The sequence below is a fragment of the Pseudogymnoascus verrucosus genome (assembly GCF_001662655.1).
Source record: "Pseudogymnoascus verrucosus strain UAMH 10579 unplaced genomic scaffold scaffold_5, whole genome shotgun sequence".
In the NCBI taxonomy this organism is placed as follows: Eukaryota; Fungi; Ascomycota; class Leotiomycetes; order Thelebolales; family Thelebolaceae; genus Pseudogymnoascus; species Pseudogymnoascus verrucosus.
The window spans coordinates 257315-272317 of NW_017263656.1; the positions used below are offsets into that span (position 1 = coordinate 257315).

General features: G+C 50.7%; 4 protein-coding genes across 4 annotated transcripts; 2 read left to right on the forward strand and 2 right to left on the reverse strand.

Moving 5' to 3' along the window:
* Nucleotides 1-57: 57 nt before the first annotated feature.
* On the reverse strand, nucleotides 58-7720 carry VE01_01771 (uncharacterized protein; the record flags this gene model as incomplete). The annotated part of the gene is made up of 7 exons (XM_018271289.2): nucleotides 7252-7720; nucleotides 4176-7183; nucleotides 3671-4123; nucleotides 2409-2728; nucleotides 1245-2361; nucleotides 1102-1190; nucleotides 58-1054 (listed from the first exon to the last, which is right to left on the reverse strand). Exons 1-7 carry the CDS (start codon nucleotides 7331-7333, stop codon nucleotides 58-60), a joined length of 6066 nt encoding a protein of 2021 aa, XP_018133788.2. The 5' UTR covers nucleotides 7334-7720.
* On the forward strand, nucleotides 7708-11197 carry VE01_01772 (uncharacterized protein). The gene is made up of 2 exons (XM_018271290.2): nucleotides 7708-7943; nucleotides 7998-11197. The coding sequence occupies exons 1-2, from the start codon at nucleotides 7764-7766 to the stop codon at nucleotides 10635-10637; spliced, it is 2820 nt and encodes a 939-aa protein (XP_018133789.1). The 5' UTR covers nucleotides 7708-7763; the 3' UTR covers nucleotides 10638-11197.
* Nucleotides 11198-11627: 430 nt separating this feature from the next.
* On the forward strand, nucleotides 11628-14130 carry VE01_01773 (uncharacterized protein; the record flags this gene model as incomplete). Its single annotated transcript, XM_018271291.2, has 3 exons — nucleotides 11628-12272; nucleotides 12328-13289; nucleotides 13353-14130. 3 exons carry the CDS (start codon nucleotides 11628-11630, stop codon nucleotides 13930-13932), a joined length of 2187 nt encoding a protein of 728 aa, XP_018133790.1. The 3' UTR covers nucleotides 13933-14130.
* Nucleotides 14127-14933, reverse strand: VE01_01774 (uncharacterized protein). The gene is made up of 3 exons (XM_018271292.2): nucleotides 14692-14933; nucleotides 14513-14644; nucleotides 14127-14417 (listed from the first exon to the last, which is right to left on the reverse strand). The coding sequence occupies exons 1-3, from the start codon at nucleotides 14719-14721 to the stop codon at nucleotides 14235-14237; spliced, it is 345 nt and encodes a 114-aa protein (XP_018133791.1). The 5' UTR covers nucleotides 14722-14933; the 3' UTR covers nucleotides 14127-14234.
* Between the last annotated feature and the right edge of the window lie 70 nt (nucleotides 14934-15003).

The window sequence follows — 15003 nt, forward strand, 5'->3', positions numbered from 1 at the left end:
TTTACTAAGAAGTATAAATTTGGCTCATTTAAATCATGGAAATTCGGGCCCCTGGTCTTAGGCTTGCTTGCTCCAAATCCACTCGCCATACCTCGCCCTTGTCTTCTCGATGAGTGCTTCAAACTCTAAAATCTCCTGCTCGGACGGCTTAGTCTGATCTCCCTTCAGAGCATGCATCGGTGTATTGGTACGTTCGCGAAAATAATCCACTGCTGTCTGACCCTGCTCGTCCTTCAAATTCGGGTCGACGCATATTTCTGCCTTCTGTAGCTCTACGATGATCTCAAGATTGGAGTACATCCCTGCCAGGTGGAGAACGGATTGGCCATGCAAGTCAATCAGGTCGAGGCCTGCGCCATTCAGCCATAGGGCTCTGAACATCCCAGGCTTATTCGCCCGGATGGTCTTCATGATTGGGGTTCTCCCGTCGTTATTAGGAAAATCCATATCGCCGCCAGCGCTGACGAGTTCGGCATACATCTTCACCAGAACGGTGTTTTCTACCACGCTCCGAGCGTAGATTGGGGAGCTGAGAGCTGTGTCTTTATCATCATCCATCGCTTGCGGGTTGGCTCCATTGCTCAGCAATAGCTTCACCATCTCCACAGACTGCTCGCGAGTAGCTAGGAACAACGGTGTCCAGTTCCACTTATCCTTAGCGTTAACATCTGTCCCAGCTTCTATCAGTATTTCAGCACACTGCAGCTTTGTGGCGGCGACAGCAATTGACAGGGCAGTCCTGCCTTCGAAGTCTCTCAGGTCTAGGTCGGCTTTCCAAGAGAGAAGGAGACGAACAGCGCTGATGTCGTTTTTCCAGGCAGCCCAGTGCAACGGAGTGCATCCGCAGTCGTCGATCATGTTAATAGATGAGGGGTCAAGCTCAAGAGCTGTTGTTAGGCTCATGTTTTGATATCCAAGTACCGCATCGTGCAGAACTGTTGTATGTGAATACTCCTCGCTCTGGTCGATTATTCGATGATAGATGTGTGCGGCATCTTCGTGGAGATCCTTTTCATCCACTACAAGTCGCCACTTAGCCATAGCATGGGGAGAACTAAGGGTTGTTAGGTACAAATAAATTAGTGGTGAGACTACACTTACGATCCAGTGTCATCAAGATGTATGGAGTCGTGAGGAAAATCAATAAGAAACCGTGCCGTTGGCCAACATTTGTAATATCTTAACGCAGCCTGCCAATATTGTTAGCGGACTAATATGGCATACTACAGGAATTTGCACCGTACCAAGAGTAAAGACTCTCCCCTCTGAGAGATATCTGTGGGCAATACTTCCTTCTGCGCGAACAAGTACTGCAAGCGCGATATGTTGTTGTTGGTAATGGCTGCCCAGACATCATGAGTCTCTGGTATCACCCTTGGAACCTTGAGGTGCATTGACGCTCCTTGGCTATCTAAGCTGTTTTTCCAGGAGACGGAGAAAGATACAGCCCTTCGGATGATCCATTGTGGAAAAATATAGTTTAGACGAATCGAGCTTTGTGAGTGATTTAAGCAGCTTGGGTGGCTGCAAACGCGAGGAAACCAGATGGGGTAGGAGTTATAGCTAATGAGAAACTGTCCGACGATGCTAGAAACAAGTCCTGGGGTTTTCATATTGCCCATTTTGTGGCAGTCGCATCTACAAGTCTTTGGACAGAGTCTATTAAGTGTTGCTTGAACTTGCAGAAGCGTTGTTTCAGGATTACGTGACAAGTTCGCCATCCTGTCATCGTGCTTAGGTTTTTCCCGCGGCGAGATTTCTTCGTCCTCATTCGAAGAACTGGTAACTTGGCCAAGTCCTAGAGACTGTGCTGTCGTCGGGCTTGATACCGCAGCTAATGATAGATGGGGTGGTTTTTGGATGGACAGATGATCAACTGCCTCCTGTAGTCTAGCTGCGTCGTATTCGTACTCTTTGAGTATCGACTGTATATTCGTGTGAATCTCAGTGTCTCCAAACGTGGTTTGGGACGGCTGGAGTTCTTCAAGTTGCTCTAGCTTCTGAGACATTATATGCTTTATTGAACTAAGCCGGGAAATGCATTTTTGCGTAATAAGTGAGTAGTCGCCAACATGGCTCGGGACGTTTGTAGTTGGGTTAATTGCCTCCAAACGGCTTCTGACTCCATGATTAGCTTGCGATGCCTCTTTGAGGACCTGCAAGACTGCTATAGAAGATTCCGTATGCTGCCTCACGGAAATATTTGTCTGTGATATTGCAGGTCCTTCAGCAACTTGCTGCGAAATTTTATTGATAGCCTCTTGGAAACTCTTTGTGGCTTGGTCGAGGAGTTTGTTGATCTTATCAAACCCCAGTTCAGAAACCTCTTTAATCTCCAACACGAGCGCTGCTTGCTGCAGACTATCTATAACTTAGCAAAGTATACATCACAATAGCAACCACTTCACCTTTGATCTGGTTGTAGAAGCATCACTGCCTCAGCTAGAGCCGTTCTTATTTGACGCACTTTATCCCGCCGTCGAATTATGTCCCGCCGGTGATGGCGCCACTTAAGAGCGGGCATGATCTTGCGGCGTCTTGAGTCTGCACTCAGCATCTGCCGTACTACCGCCTCAATCATCCTAGCCAGCTCCCCAACTTCACCCTCGAGGCTTTTGACCACTGAATGAACATGGCTCAAGTCGGGAGATGGCAGGGCAGATTTAGAGCTTGCTAGAGATTCCAACACTGCCCGAGTCCTCTCCAAGTATCCATGAACGGTTTCGAGCTGGGAAACTGTCAGTAGTGGCCTGGGGAGAGCTACTGTTTGTAAGCAAATACTTCACCCACCTCATTATGTAGATCCGATATCTCGTCTGGAGCTGCTATAATGGTAGCGACCTCACGAATCCCGGCAGTGATGGCAGTCACGGCCTGACAAAGGGCAATTATACTTGCGCATATGGACAACGGATCCATTTTACAAGTGGCACGGTGCCACCCGTATCTGGACACCCACGAGGATAAAGTGGCCATCGTAGGATTATATGAGGCAGCAGTGTAGGGCGAGCAACCAGGTTAGTTGCCCGAGACAAGGGTCTGGGACCAATAATAATAGCAACACGTGAATTCAGCGTGAAGCCCTGATGTTTGCCCAACACATCACAAACTATGGCTGTAGACTTGTTTGCGATGGCACCCTGTGCTAAGCTTCCACTCTAGGGCGGTCGGTGGTCATTATTTCCCTCGTTAACTGATCGTGTGAAGGGGGGCGGTAGACGCGGTTCGGGACGATGGGCGGGTGGGGTTTTGATCGAACTTCTTGATTGCCCCGCTATGCTATGCTATGCTATGCTATGTGCTGTAAATGCTCCATCCACTACCAAACCAGTGGTCCGTCATGCAAATGCCCGCCCATCCACCAAAAGTAGCCAGCCAGTAAACCCCAGCACCGAATCATATATATAGCTTATTCAGCAGATCTGATATCCACATCTCAACCTCATCACCTTACCGACTCAACAGTTCCCTCTCTCGACCACACCATGTCCTCTGCCTCACTACCACCACTAACAAGATCACCCCACCCCTCACCCCCCGTCCGTTCTACTTCCCCCACTCCAACCCCCTCAAACCACCACTCCCTCCTCACTCTCCTCTCTCCACCCCACAGCGCCGCCATAGCCGCCCTCGTTGTCCGTGGTCTCTTCCCTCTCCCCCCTTCACTCACCAGATTGCCCGCCTTAACTCGTTCCCGCGCCGCCCTCGCATCGCACGCCACAATACCGCGCACATACGGCGCGATATCCGTAGCGAGTAGCGCCATGGGGCGGTCCACGCACGACGCTTCGAGGTGCGGCGGCGGGAAGAGCGGTTTCTCGGGGATTCCGAGGGGGTCAAACGCTAGGCTGTAGTGAGCGCGTGAGATGCCGCCTGGAGGGGAAGAGCGAGACTGGGTGATGTGGGTGAGAAGTTGGGGCTCGGTGACTGGGGACAAGCCAGTGCGAATAGGGCGGGGGAGGGAGTTGTTGGCGTAGGAGCGGGCAAGGGATTTGAGGGTGCCTGATAGGACGAGTGGAAGGGGAGGTGGGGAGAGAGGAGTGGCGGCAAGGAAGGTGGAGCCAATGGGGAGGTCGGCGAGGGTTTTGGCACTAATTGGAGGGTCGGTGGTGTCGAGGAGGATCTATCGGGCGTTAGTAATGGAATGTACAGGTGGGTAAAGGAGGATGGCTCACGTAGTTTGATGAGTCTAGTGTGCCAGTAGCACAGAGGTCGGCGGCGCTCATGGCGTCGGTGAAGATGTCATATGATTGAAGGGCCTTGAGACGTTTTTTCTTTGAGAGCTCGACGGGTTTGCTGGCGTAGGAGCTAAGGTCAAGCGTCGTATGCCAGTCTCCAGCGTCGAGTTCCCATCCATTCCACGTTTGCTTGATGATCTCCTCCTCGATATCATTGATGCCGGACGGATCGCACAACGAATCTCGTCCTAACCAGCCCATACCATTCCTATAAGTGTCCTCGCTCACAACCCTGACAGTGTTGCCATGAGAATCTTTATCTATGCCAGCCGGCAGACGGGGGTAAAACCAATCAAATCCACCCCTTTGGTCACCTACACCAATCTGGCACCAAAATTCGAGATCTGTCATTGTAGCTCGAAGATCGAACTTCTGCGCTTTATACAAGGCTGTGACTGCTGGCCGCTTCAGGGCATGGCCTTCGTTTGCAGCCACCAGTAGCATGTAATCAACTGCAAGATCAACTGAGGGTGGTGCGAACCGAATTATGGCGTGCAATGGCAAAAGTTGGTTCAAAACAAGAGACTCGTCGTTGCAAGTCATGATAATTGGTCGCTTGGACTGTGATATTAAGGTCAGGACTGTCGCCCAGAACTGCTTATCTTCCTCAAAAAGAATATCGACCTCTTCAAGGAGAATCAGCGACTGCTTCTGTTGCTTTGGCTTTTTTGCTGGAGTTGGATCTGTTGAATGCGAAGCAGTCTCTGAGTCTGGCTTTCCTTTTTTTGCTTTTGGCTCTTTTGCTTTTCTTGCAGTAGATTTGAAAAAGGTCTTCATTGTCACTTGCCGGCCGCTCTTCAGATCAGCATCAAGAGCATCCGAAGCGCGTTGGAGGTCTTCACAATCGTCCAATTTCTGCTCTTGCGTTTGCTGCACTAAGTGGTTCCTTGTCATATCTCCAACCTTCTCAAGGATATCTTTGCCGCTTCTTCGACTGCTAGAGTTGATCTCAAATACTTCGAAACCAAGTTCCTTCGCCACAGCGTAAACAGCGGCAGTCTTGCCACACCCATTTGGTCCGCTTATCACAACTGCGTTTAAGAGCTTGTTGGGCTGCTTTGAGTTCATCGACTTCAGATCACCGTGCCGAATAACAGTTTTCTTCGGCCTACCAAGGCCACCTCGTGGAGATTCCTCGTCGGACTCGGATACTTCATCCATATCGTTGGCTTCATCGTCGCTAGACACAATGAAATCTTCCAGCTTCTTTGACTTCCGCTTCTTCTTGCCTCCACCGTCTTTTTCCGCCTTTACAGGTCCAGGCGAGGCTCGAGTATTGCTAGAGTCAGCTACTTTCGTATCAACAGCAATAACAGTCAGAGATTGTAGCCATTCTTTCAGTATGAAAGCCTCTCTTCCATTTTGCAAAACCTCTGCTGCTGAATGTGGCGCATATTTGTGTATCCATGACTGAGTCTGATATTGTGATTTGTCAAAGGCGCTTAGAGTTGTGGGTATGCTGCCAAATAGCTTATTTATCACTGGGTGAGGAGAAGAGCCCAGGCTGTCCCTGCTAAGTTCATCCTCACTATAATCGTCTGTGAAGCGTCCTGATGTCACAGCAGATTTTAACTGCGGCCTGATACGTCGCTGAAGTTTGTACCCCGATTCGAAGTGGCGTTCCGGCACACGAAGGCATCTATCCGGTGCATTGAAGTGATTGGCGCTAAGGTCCTTCAGCTCTTTTCGCACAGCGTTTATTTCGAGCTTGGCGGCTATAACATTCAGAATATCTTCGTTGGCGGTGGCCTCACTAGCCGTATATTTAGATTTGTGGTTTTCGGATTTGAGCAACGTCGACGGTTCTCCCATTGGAGTCGGCGAAGGGTCATTCTCTAGACCTCTGATATGGGTCATCCCGCTAGGTGGCCATATCGGTTCGACTGCCCCTGGGAACTTCATGAGACTATTGGAGTTTCCGAACGCGGCGAAAGAACTGGAGTTGGGAGGTGGGCCGCTGGGAGTGGGAAGTAGTCGGCCTGTGGCTGGCGCTCGAAACAAGGCTGCTTGCTGGGGAGCAGATGCAGCAGGTTCGGCAGAAGTATTGTTGCTACCGCTCCTATTGGGCTTCATGGCGGTTTTGCCGAGGAAAAACGGGTGTGGGGATTTGGTTGTGTTGGCTTTCACAGGACGAGTTTCGACCTCAAGTTTCTGTTTCGGGGGTCCCTGTACTGGTTTGGTAGTGCTCAATATGTGGTCGATCTTGTTCCCTACGCTCAACCGGCTGCCTGTATCCGATCCGTATTTCAATGTAATAACTAGCGATTTGCGGTTTTTGCGGCCCTTTGAAGGGGCCTGGTCCTTGATGGATCGCTTGGGTGGAGAGCCAATTGTGCCTGTTTTTATGTTGAAATGAAGTATTTTCTTCGGCTTTTCGTTGCATAAAATAGGATCCATTGGCTTTCCGACCGGCTCCAAAGTGGCTTGCTCTCCTTTCGACATGGTGTTTATAGTATTGGGCCTAACAGCCTCCAATGTATTCAGGTTGTAATCCGCCCGGCCCTCAAAACCATGGGTCAGAAATGGTGCTCCATGAGCGTTTTCGAAGCCCAATCCCCTAGGAACGTTGCCATTATTCTCAACCGCCCCTCCCAGCACTCCATAATATGGTGGGAGGATGCCGCCGTTCAAATCTCTTGGGGTCGCTGAGTTTTCGAGCTTGGGATAATAATTCCGGTCACTATTGTCCTCTGGCGGTGTCGTCTTCCGTCTCTTCCGACGTGATTCGTTTAGATCTGTCTCCATACCTTCACTATTTTGATGTACGGTGGTTGGTAAAACAGCCCCTTCAGACTGCCTTGGGCGAGGTTCAAGGGGTGTAGGCCACACATTGTCGTGCACATGGTCTAATGATGCTGACGGTGGAGTATGTGTGCTTGGTTCGGCGGTGCCTGGTCGTGCAGTATGTGGCAGGTCGCTCGGCGGAGTTGAAGCTGGATTTGAAGCTGCGAACCCGAAACGTTAACACGCCAGTCGACCAAATGCATGGCTCGGAAGTCAGAAGTAAACATACAGTTCGATTTGCCAAAAAAGGGATGAATAGTTTTCTTCCTTTCATTAGTATCCACCATTGTTCTGGCAGTCACCGCTGCCATTTCACGACCTGAGTCCGCCCATTCACTTCCCTCTATACGCGAACTTCGCGTCACTCAAAATTAAGATATGGTGATGGATATGACGTAAATGGTGATTTTATGAATATAACGGCAATCAGAAATGACAGGCAATGGGCATGTCTCGGCTGACTTTGGCAAAGGTGTTTTTCTGAGAGTATTGTCCTTCTATGGCCGACAATGTTCGAAATTCAACCAAAGTGGTTCCTCTTGAAGACCGCGTCTTGTCGCGAGATGTCCGAGCTTCACGATCAGCCCCACTAAAATTAAAGTTTGACCTGAAATATTAGGTGTCAATTATCTCGGGTCAAACTTTCTCCAAAAAGTTTTGGGAAGTTCGTGATAACGAAAGTCACCGCTCTGGAAGACTTCACCTGTATATATATTTGCGCACTTCAAGCGTAGCGCCAATATGTCGTCCACCTTTACGATTGAGAAGCCACTTGTAGTGGCCTCACTTCCCCGACCTGTCGACCATTCCACCGGTCGTTATTTTGTTTCTGATGTTCATGGTGGGACACCAGGCTCGAGAAAGCGTAAGAGAGCAGAGTTAGCTGTGGGAATTAGTGGTGAAGGTGTGAATTTGTACGATGTAAGTAACCTTCAAAGAACCACCGTTATTGACAATCTGCTAACTTCAATCAAGATTCAATCGTCAAAACTCGTCACTTCATACGCTCTCCCTCCACAGGCTTTGATCACTTGCGCACCATACTCTCTAAGATTGAAGCAGGGCAAAGGGCTTGCTGAGAGAAGGACATACGCATCTACAACAGAAAATACTCCTCGAATCACAGTCTTCCGTGAGACGACAACAGCAGAAGGGCAAGCCGATTCGTCAAGTGCGATCCACCTTGTCAAAGGTTCAACCAAACCAGTTGTTTTCCTCGGCGTTGCCCCAGAACAAATTGGTTCGTCCAGTGACAACCTACTTCTCGTAAAGTCCGATGGAGAGATACAATGCTTGGATGGGGATGATCTGAAGTTGAAATGGACATCTCCGTCTGCCGCCGTGAGTAAAAACTCTGCCATGCCCAACGTTGCGCACAAGATTGAGCTCGTCAACCTCACCGATGCGCATACCGCCAGCAAGGGGCTCCTCAAGGGACAGCCTGAGGCATTTTCAATCTTTTCAGAAGATGTGGATGCCAATGGGTTTAACCCAACCCTTCTTGTCCTCATTTCGAGCCCAGTCGATGCCACTGGGTCCGACAACCGCACGCTTCATGTTCTGGCTCTTCCTCGGGCTGGAGACAGTGCGTCTACCACCCAGGTACACTCGGTCCAGACCTTACTCTCTGTGCCAATTCCATGGCTTCACTCGCAGCCGCCGTCGAATTTCGGCAAATTACAATATGATATCCATGTTTCATCCGGATTTTTGTACGAGCTTGGTACCAGATCACTCACAATCTACGACTTGGTGGATGGTACGATCAAGATCAAATCGCAACTTAATATCGACAATGTAGCATCATTCTTACGACTCAGCGGTACATCTGTAATGACAGCCACGAACGAGACCGTCGATATCTACAACCCTACATACCATTCTATCCAAGCATCCACCAACCTAGACAGCATCCAGGGAGAGACTGCCTCGCGAAAGCGGAAGTTAGATGACGCCGAGGATTCAAGTTCGAAACAGTGCGAGCTGGTGGCATATTCCACAAAGCACAACCTTGTGCACGCGATCCTTGGTAGCCAACTGGTAGCATTTTCGATAGAGGCACGAAAGGATATTCCAAGCCGCCGTCGCGAACTTGGTTTGCTCATAGATTCGGTGGGTTGCGGCAGACGCCAAGCAACAGATGGGAGTTCCGGAAAGCTGCACCGGGTCCCACTGAGCTCACTTTCATCATATATCCCTGGGTCGAACCCGGCTGTCGACAGTACCATGCAGGAGCAATTCTCAAAGCTCGATCGATGTGTTGCCGAGCAAGACATTGACGGGTTCGAAGAAATAATGGCACCAGAGCTGAAGATGTACCGTCGGAAGATCGCGCCTTTTGTGAATGGACTAGCGGTCACTAATGGCGTCAAGTCCAGTGATGGAACAGCTGTGCCTGAATGGATATGGCCATCCACACGAAGTGGGTATCTTGAGGTCGACCCACGTTGGGTGCAGTACGCATTAAGCAGGGTTTTCAGTTGGTCCAGCCAGAACGGCGAGCAGAAGCTTCTTGTCGTATTTTATCCTCACAATGTTGTCAACTGGCTCCTGGAAACCGGCAACCTCAACAAAGTCAATATCGAGACTGCGTTGAAGCATGAGGCTCGCAGTACTGAGTCCTATGTTGTCCCTGCAGGGCAACTAGTATCATCTCTCGTCGATATCGATCCTGAGATGAAAGTCCTCCTCTCTCTCATTTCAAACAACTACCTCGATGCGCCCGAGCTTGTGCACGCCATTCGCGTACTCATGCAGAGCCTCGAGATTCTTGACGATGGTACCAAGGCGGACAAGCCACTGCTTCTCACAGAAAACGAAACCCCTGCCAATAATGGCGATATGGAGACTGAAAACGAAATAGAAGAAGCAGATGCAGCCTTGCGCCTGGCGGAATATCAACTTGGAGACGGAGCCAGCATTCGGGGCCAAGCGTTGAGTTTGGCATTGGCTAAGTTACATTCTTGCCCCTCGGCAGCAGTCGTGCATGCTCTACAGTCAAACTTGACATCGAGCGAAATTGTGTCTCTCATCTACTTGCTGCGCTTTGAGCTTGCGCGCGGGGCGTGGACCTCGAAGTACCTGGACGTTGTGGATAGCATTGACGAGGACACCGGCTCACAAGACAGCACCATTGTCCTCATTTCCAGTCTAGTAAATAGCTGCATTGATGCCATCGGCTCGGGCGGTTGGCTTTCTGGGGACGCAATATTGGCCGGAGGGGATCGTTTCCAGTCAGAGGAATTAATCTCCAGCTTAAAGCTCGAGGTCAGTGCGGCGTTGGAAGGCATTGAGGAAGCGACCTACCTCAAGGGCCTCACCTCGGAAATGGTTCGCTACGGCGAAGCTGTGCAAAAAGCCCTACCCGCAAGTGCAAAGAAGCAGAAGGTGGACAGTTCTCAGAAGGGGGGCAACGTGCGAAAGAACCAACCAATTACCGTTGCCCAGGTTGGGAAGGACGCGACCATACTTCCCTTCGGATTGAAGGCGGACCAACTGATCTCGCTGATTAAGATTGGGGCAGGTGGGGAACTACAGCGCCGAACTGCGCGGGATATTGGAAGGCTGAAGAGCAAGAAGGTTGGAAAGTACTCGCAGGAGAGGATTGTGATCTAGAACCCCCGGTTCAGGTACTTTGTGCTCAGTGATGTCGGGCATTGTTGGTTTCAGGCTTACGGACGGGTGCAGCCGCCGTCGGTCCATGCACATGCATGTATATTGCGAAGAGGGGCGTATAGGCGCCAGCGATCCAGTAGTAAATGAGAAATTGTTGGTGATAATGCGATGAGGAAGGCTTGTTTCACGGGCGACGGGGGCGGAGCTGAGGCTGGCGCACATATTGGGGGGAGCTTGTTGGTTGTGTCCCGATTCAGTTCGATTCAAATGGTGGAAGTACTCAGCCACAGCCTGATCAGACGAACCAGGGAGGGTGTTTGTGCCACACGATACATACCAGTGCGGGCGAGGCAACAGCTTGGGCAACCGAGTATGAGCCATCATCTCTCTCATTCAATCATTCAATACATTATAAATTATTCCATGCACATTGTTGATGCACATTGTTGGGCATTAGAGAGACTATTTGTTATTTGTTGTGAATATGAAACCATGAGGTATGCATACCTTATCACCAACATCGAGTCAGTCAGTTAGTGTACATAATTACAGTACAGGGCATTTTATACAGCCTTGTTTTTGAATCACCTTCTAGCTCGCCCGGCTTGGATCATCCGTAGCCCGTGGGGGGTTCCAACTGTCCAATCCTGTATCTCCGTGCTTTCCCAGTGTTCCCCACATCCCTTCCACAAAGAACCCAAAAGACAGGACCCCGCGGCTTCGACGTCACAATCCCGTCCAGCGCGCGTGCAAATGTCCCTTATCCCTCTGTAGCCGCTCAAACAACGTGGACTTTATATGGGAAGTGGATGCATCCTTTACTCAACTTGTGTACTTGTACTTCGCTTCTCCATATCACGAATACTACGAATACTACGAATCCTTCAATAATCTATTCATCTACATATCATCATTACTTTATTGCATTATAGCGACTCTCTTCACATGAATACAACCACTTAATATCGGCTTCTGGAATCCTTTGATGTGATGACTTTCGGTTCTAATCCGGCGGATATAATTATTGTACTGGAGTTCACCCGCCGGCTGTACCGACAGTGCAAGAACGCCGACGATGCCTACTTCGAGATCGGCCGCGAGATTCGCGCACTCCATACGGTGCTGCGACATCTCAAGTACGAAGTGCAGGCGCCGGAGTCGATACTCAACCGCGACCGGGCGCTTTATGCGCGAGACCTCGCGCCGCTGATCTCCGACTGTCGCTTTACGCTGGAGGACCTGGAGGAACTTCTGCGGAAGTATGGCGACATTAAAAACAATGATAGGGGTGGGAGCACGACTGGACGGCTGTGGAATCAGTTCAAGTTTGGCAGTATAGAGATGGACCAGCTGGGCACTGTGAGGGTGAAGCTTATAAATCACAAAACGAATATCACGGCGCTGCTCGACACGATACAACTTCACGAATCGAGTAGGGTAGCGATGACACTGGATAATCATGGGGGACAACTGGATATCATTTTGGATAAAGTGGACAATATTGCGTCGCGGATGGGTCAGCGGGCGGCCTCGTTAATGACTACATATGAGGATGACGATAAAGAAGTGTGGAAAAGCTTTCGGCGAGAACTGGTCGCGGAGGGGTTCTCTAGCGACGTTTTAACTCGACATAAAGTGAGTACAAATGTTCTCACTTTGATTTATGATTCGTGAGCTGACATTTATCTAGGATGTATTACGAGCCTATATTCGGCAAATCGATCAGAACGGACTGCTCGAAGATATCCCAGTCGCTGCGAAGGCGAGACAGCCAGTGCTATCAGTAAATACCCAGGAATGGCTCGAACAAGTTCAATCACCCGCATCTGCTTCCGGCCCACCTTCGTTCAACACTACCAGTTCTGATTCCTCGATAAAGGAGCTTAGAGTCGGGGAGGATAACAGCAAATTCCTACAGACAATGAAGAATGAGCGACCAAAGCCAGAATCTATAACGACGGGTTGGAAGGAAGGTATAGGCGATACAAAGGCTCCACCAGTCCAACCTCTACCACCCCAGGTTCCAATACTTTATGCCCCGCCAGTCCAACCTCCGCCAGTTCCAGCTCTTCAACGTTCAGGCTCTTCAAACAGTAGAAACGGTTACGGCTATGCCGTCGCCGCAAGTCCTCCAACATCCGTGCAGCTCAGGTCACCAATACCAGAACCAGAGATCTGCACCACAGAGTCCATCCTCGCCGACGACTCCGCGAACGAAAGCAGAATTCGAATGCTCGAAGCACCGCGAGCAGACGGGAGACCTCGACGACAATCAGACCAGAACGACAGAGACCAGGGCAACTCCCCACAAGGCTCCCCCGCCAGCTCCAAAAGCGCATCATCCTTCACCGATGCAAACGCCATGGCTTACCGGCCTCGTCCCCAACAGCTACCTGTCCCAGTTCCAGAAGGGTCACTATATAGTGCCTCACCGCGTGGCTCGGGTGCCTTGCCCATACCGGTGAGAGCCGCATCCCACCATCCCACAGACCGGTACGGACACAGCCCGCGAAACATCACCACATCCGTACCCGCCGGCCTGGCACCAGACTCGCAGGGCCGCGAGATCCCTCGGGACGCAAAGTGGACCAAGATTCGCCGCCGTCTAGTCAGCACTGAAATCCTCGAAGAGGACCGACTCAGATATGAAGCGTATGTACCCCATCTCGACCCCACCCACTCCTATATACAAGAACATAACTAACCCCACCTCAGTCGTCCCGAGTACGTCGCAATCCTCGGCGTCTTCTCCCGCTCCCAAATTCAAGACCTCGCCATCCGCACTGCCGCCCTCCGCGAATCCCGCCGTCTCCGCTCCCAAAGCACACGCGCTCCCCGCCCCGCCGACCCCATCCCCGCTCCCGCACCACCCAAGAAATCGGTCCACTTCCCCGATGAAGATACCAGGATCTCGGATACGAGCGATGAGTCGTCGTCGACTAGGAGCTCGGCTGATAGACGGTATAGTCGTGATCGGGCTAGAAGGAGGGAGGAGGATGGAGATAGGGATAGGGATAGGCCCCAGTTTGCGCCGAGGAAGCAGGGGCAGTATAGGATGCCGCAGTCGTGGATGGAGAGTTCGAGTGGAGCTGTGAGTTCGGAGGGGCGAGAGAGGAAGGGAAGGGAGAGGGAGGGGAGGGAGATTGGGGGCGCGGTGAAGGGGGGTGCGGCGAAGGGGAGTAGAGGGTCGCAGAATAAACGGTGGTCGGAACGGTTTACGGCTGCGAGTATTGGGGGTGCGGCGGGGAGTTTGCTGAGTGTGTTGAGTGAGGCAGCACAGGATATATCGCTGTGAGGTGAGACTGATGGCGCATTTATGGGTTTGAGGGAAGGGGTTTGTATGTTTATTGGGATGTGTTATGATTATGGCAATGAGTATATGACTGGGATGACTTTATGGGATGATTGTTTAGGGTACGGGAGTTTTGGATTTTATGCGGGGATATTATTATACCACCTGGGCAACAAATAGCAAATAGAAACTCATTTTGGGGTCGTTAAATGATTCATTCTCGAGAGCAGAAGCTATACGCCAGTGCCTCGTCCATTTCCTTGGTCGCATAATAATTTACAGTACAGTTCTTTCAACGCCCTTCATCACACCTTAAACTCATCCCACCATCTCGCCTTATCCATCAACATCCCCTTCTCATCAAACTCCACCCCCTCCCCCTTCAACAACTCAATCTTCTTCTCCTGATTAATCCCACTGGGCGCTTTATTCCAATCCCCCATAAACCCGCCCACAAACCCCGTTGAAGCAATACACCTATGGCACGGCTACAGATACTATCAGCTCTCATCCTCTGACTTGGGCAGAAACTTGGAGCATAGGCATAGTCGGTTGACAAATGGATGGGAAAGGAGAGACTTACGACTTCGGGCGCAAAGGGGTTATTCCTCAATGCTCCCCCGATGGCGCGTGGACTCGAGTTCAGGGCGTCGGAGAGGGATTTGTAGGATGTGATGCGGCCGGAGGGGATTTGGACGAGGAGGGCGTAGACGCGCTGTGATGTTAGCTCCCCGTCTTCTCAAAATTAGAGGTGATAGATACCTCTTGATACGGCGTAACTTTCGCTGCCATCTTGCCTGTGGTTGCCTGGAGGCGCGGTATGGAACTGAGATAGTCTTTTGGTGGTGATCAAAGTGAGAATATTGTCAGTTCTCTGATGTCGATAACGCGTTCGGTTACGAACAGTAGTAGTGGACGACCTTTATTACCACCTTAGAGCAGGTAAAAGCAGATTCTCTTATGTCCACTTCTGTGGACGCGATAAGTTTATTTATATGAGCAACGTCCACAGTTGAGGCTCATGGGAACTTGGTTGCCCCACCACGCTAGAGTCCGGTTGCTCCCAATGTAACC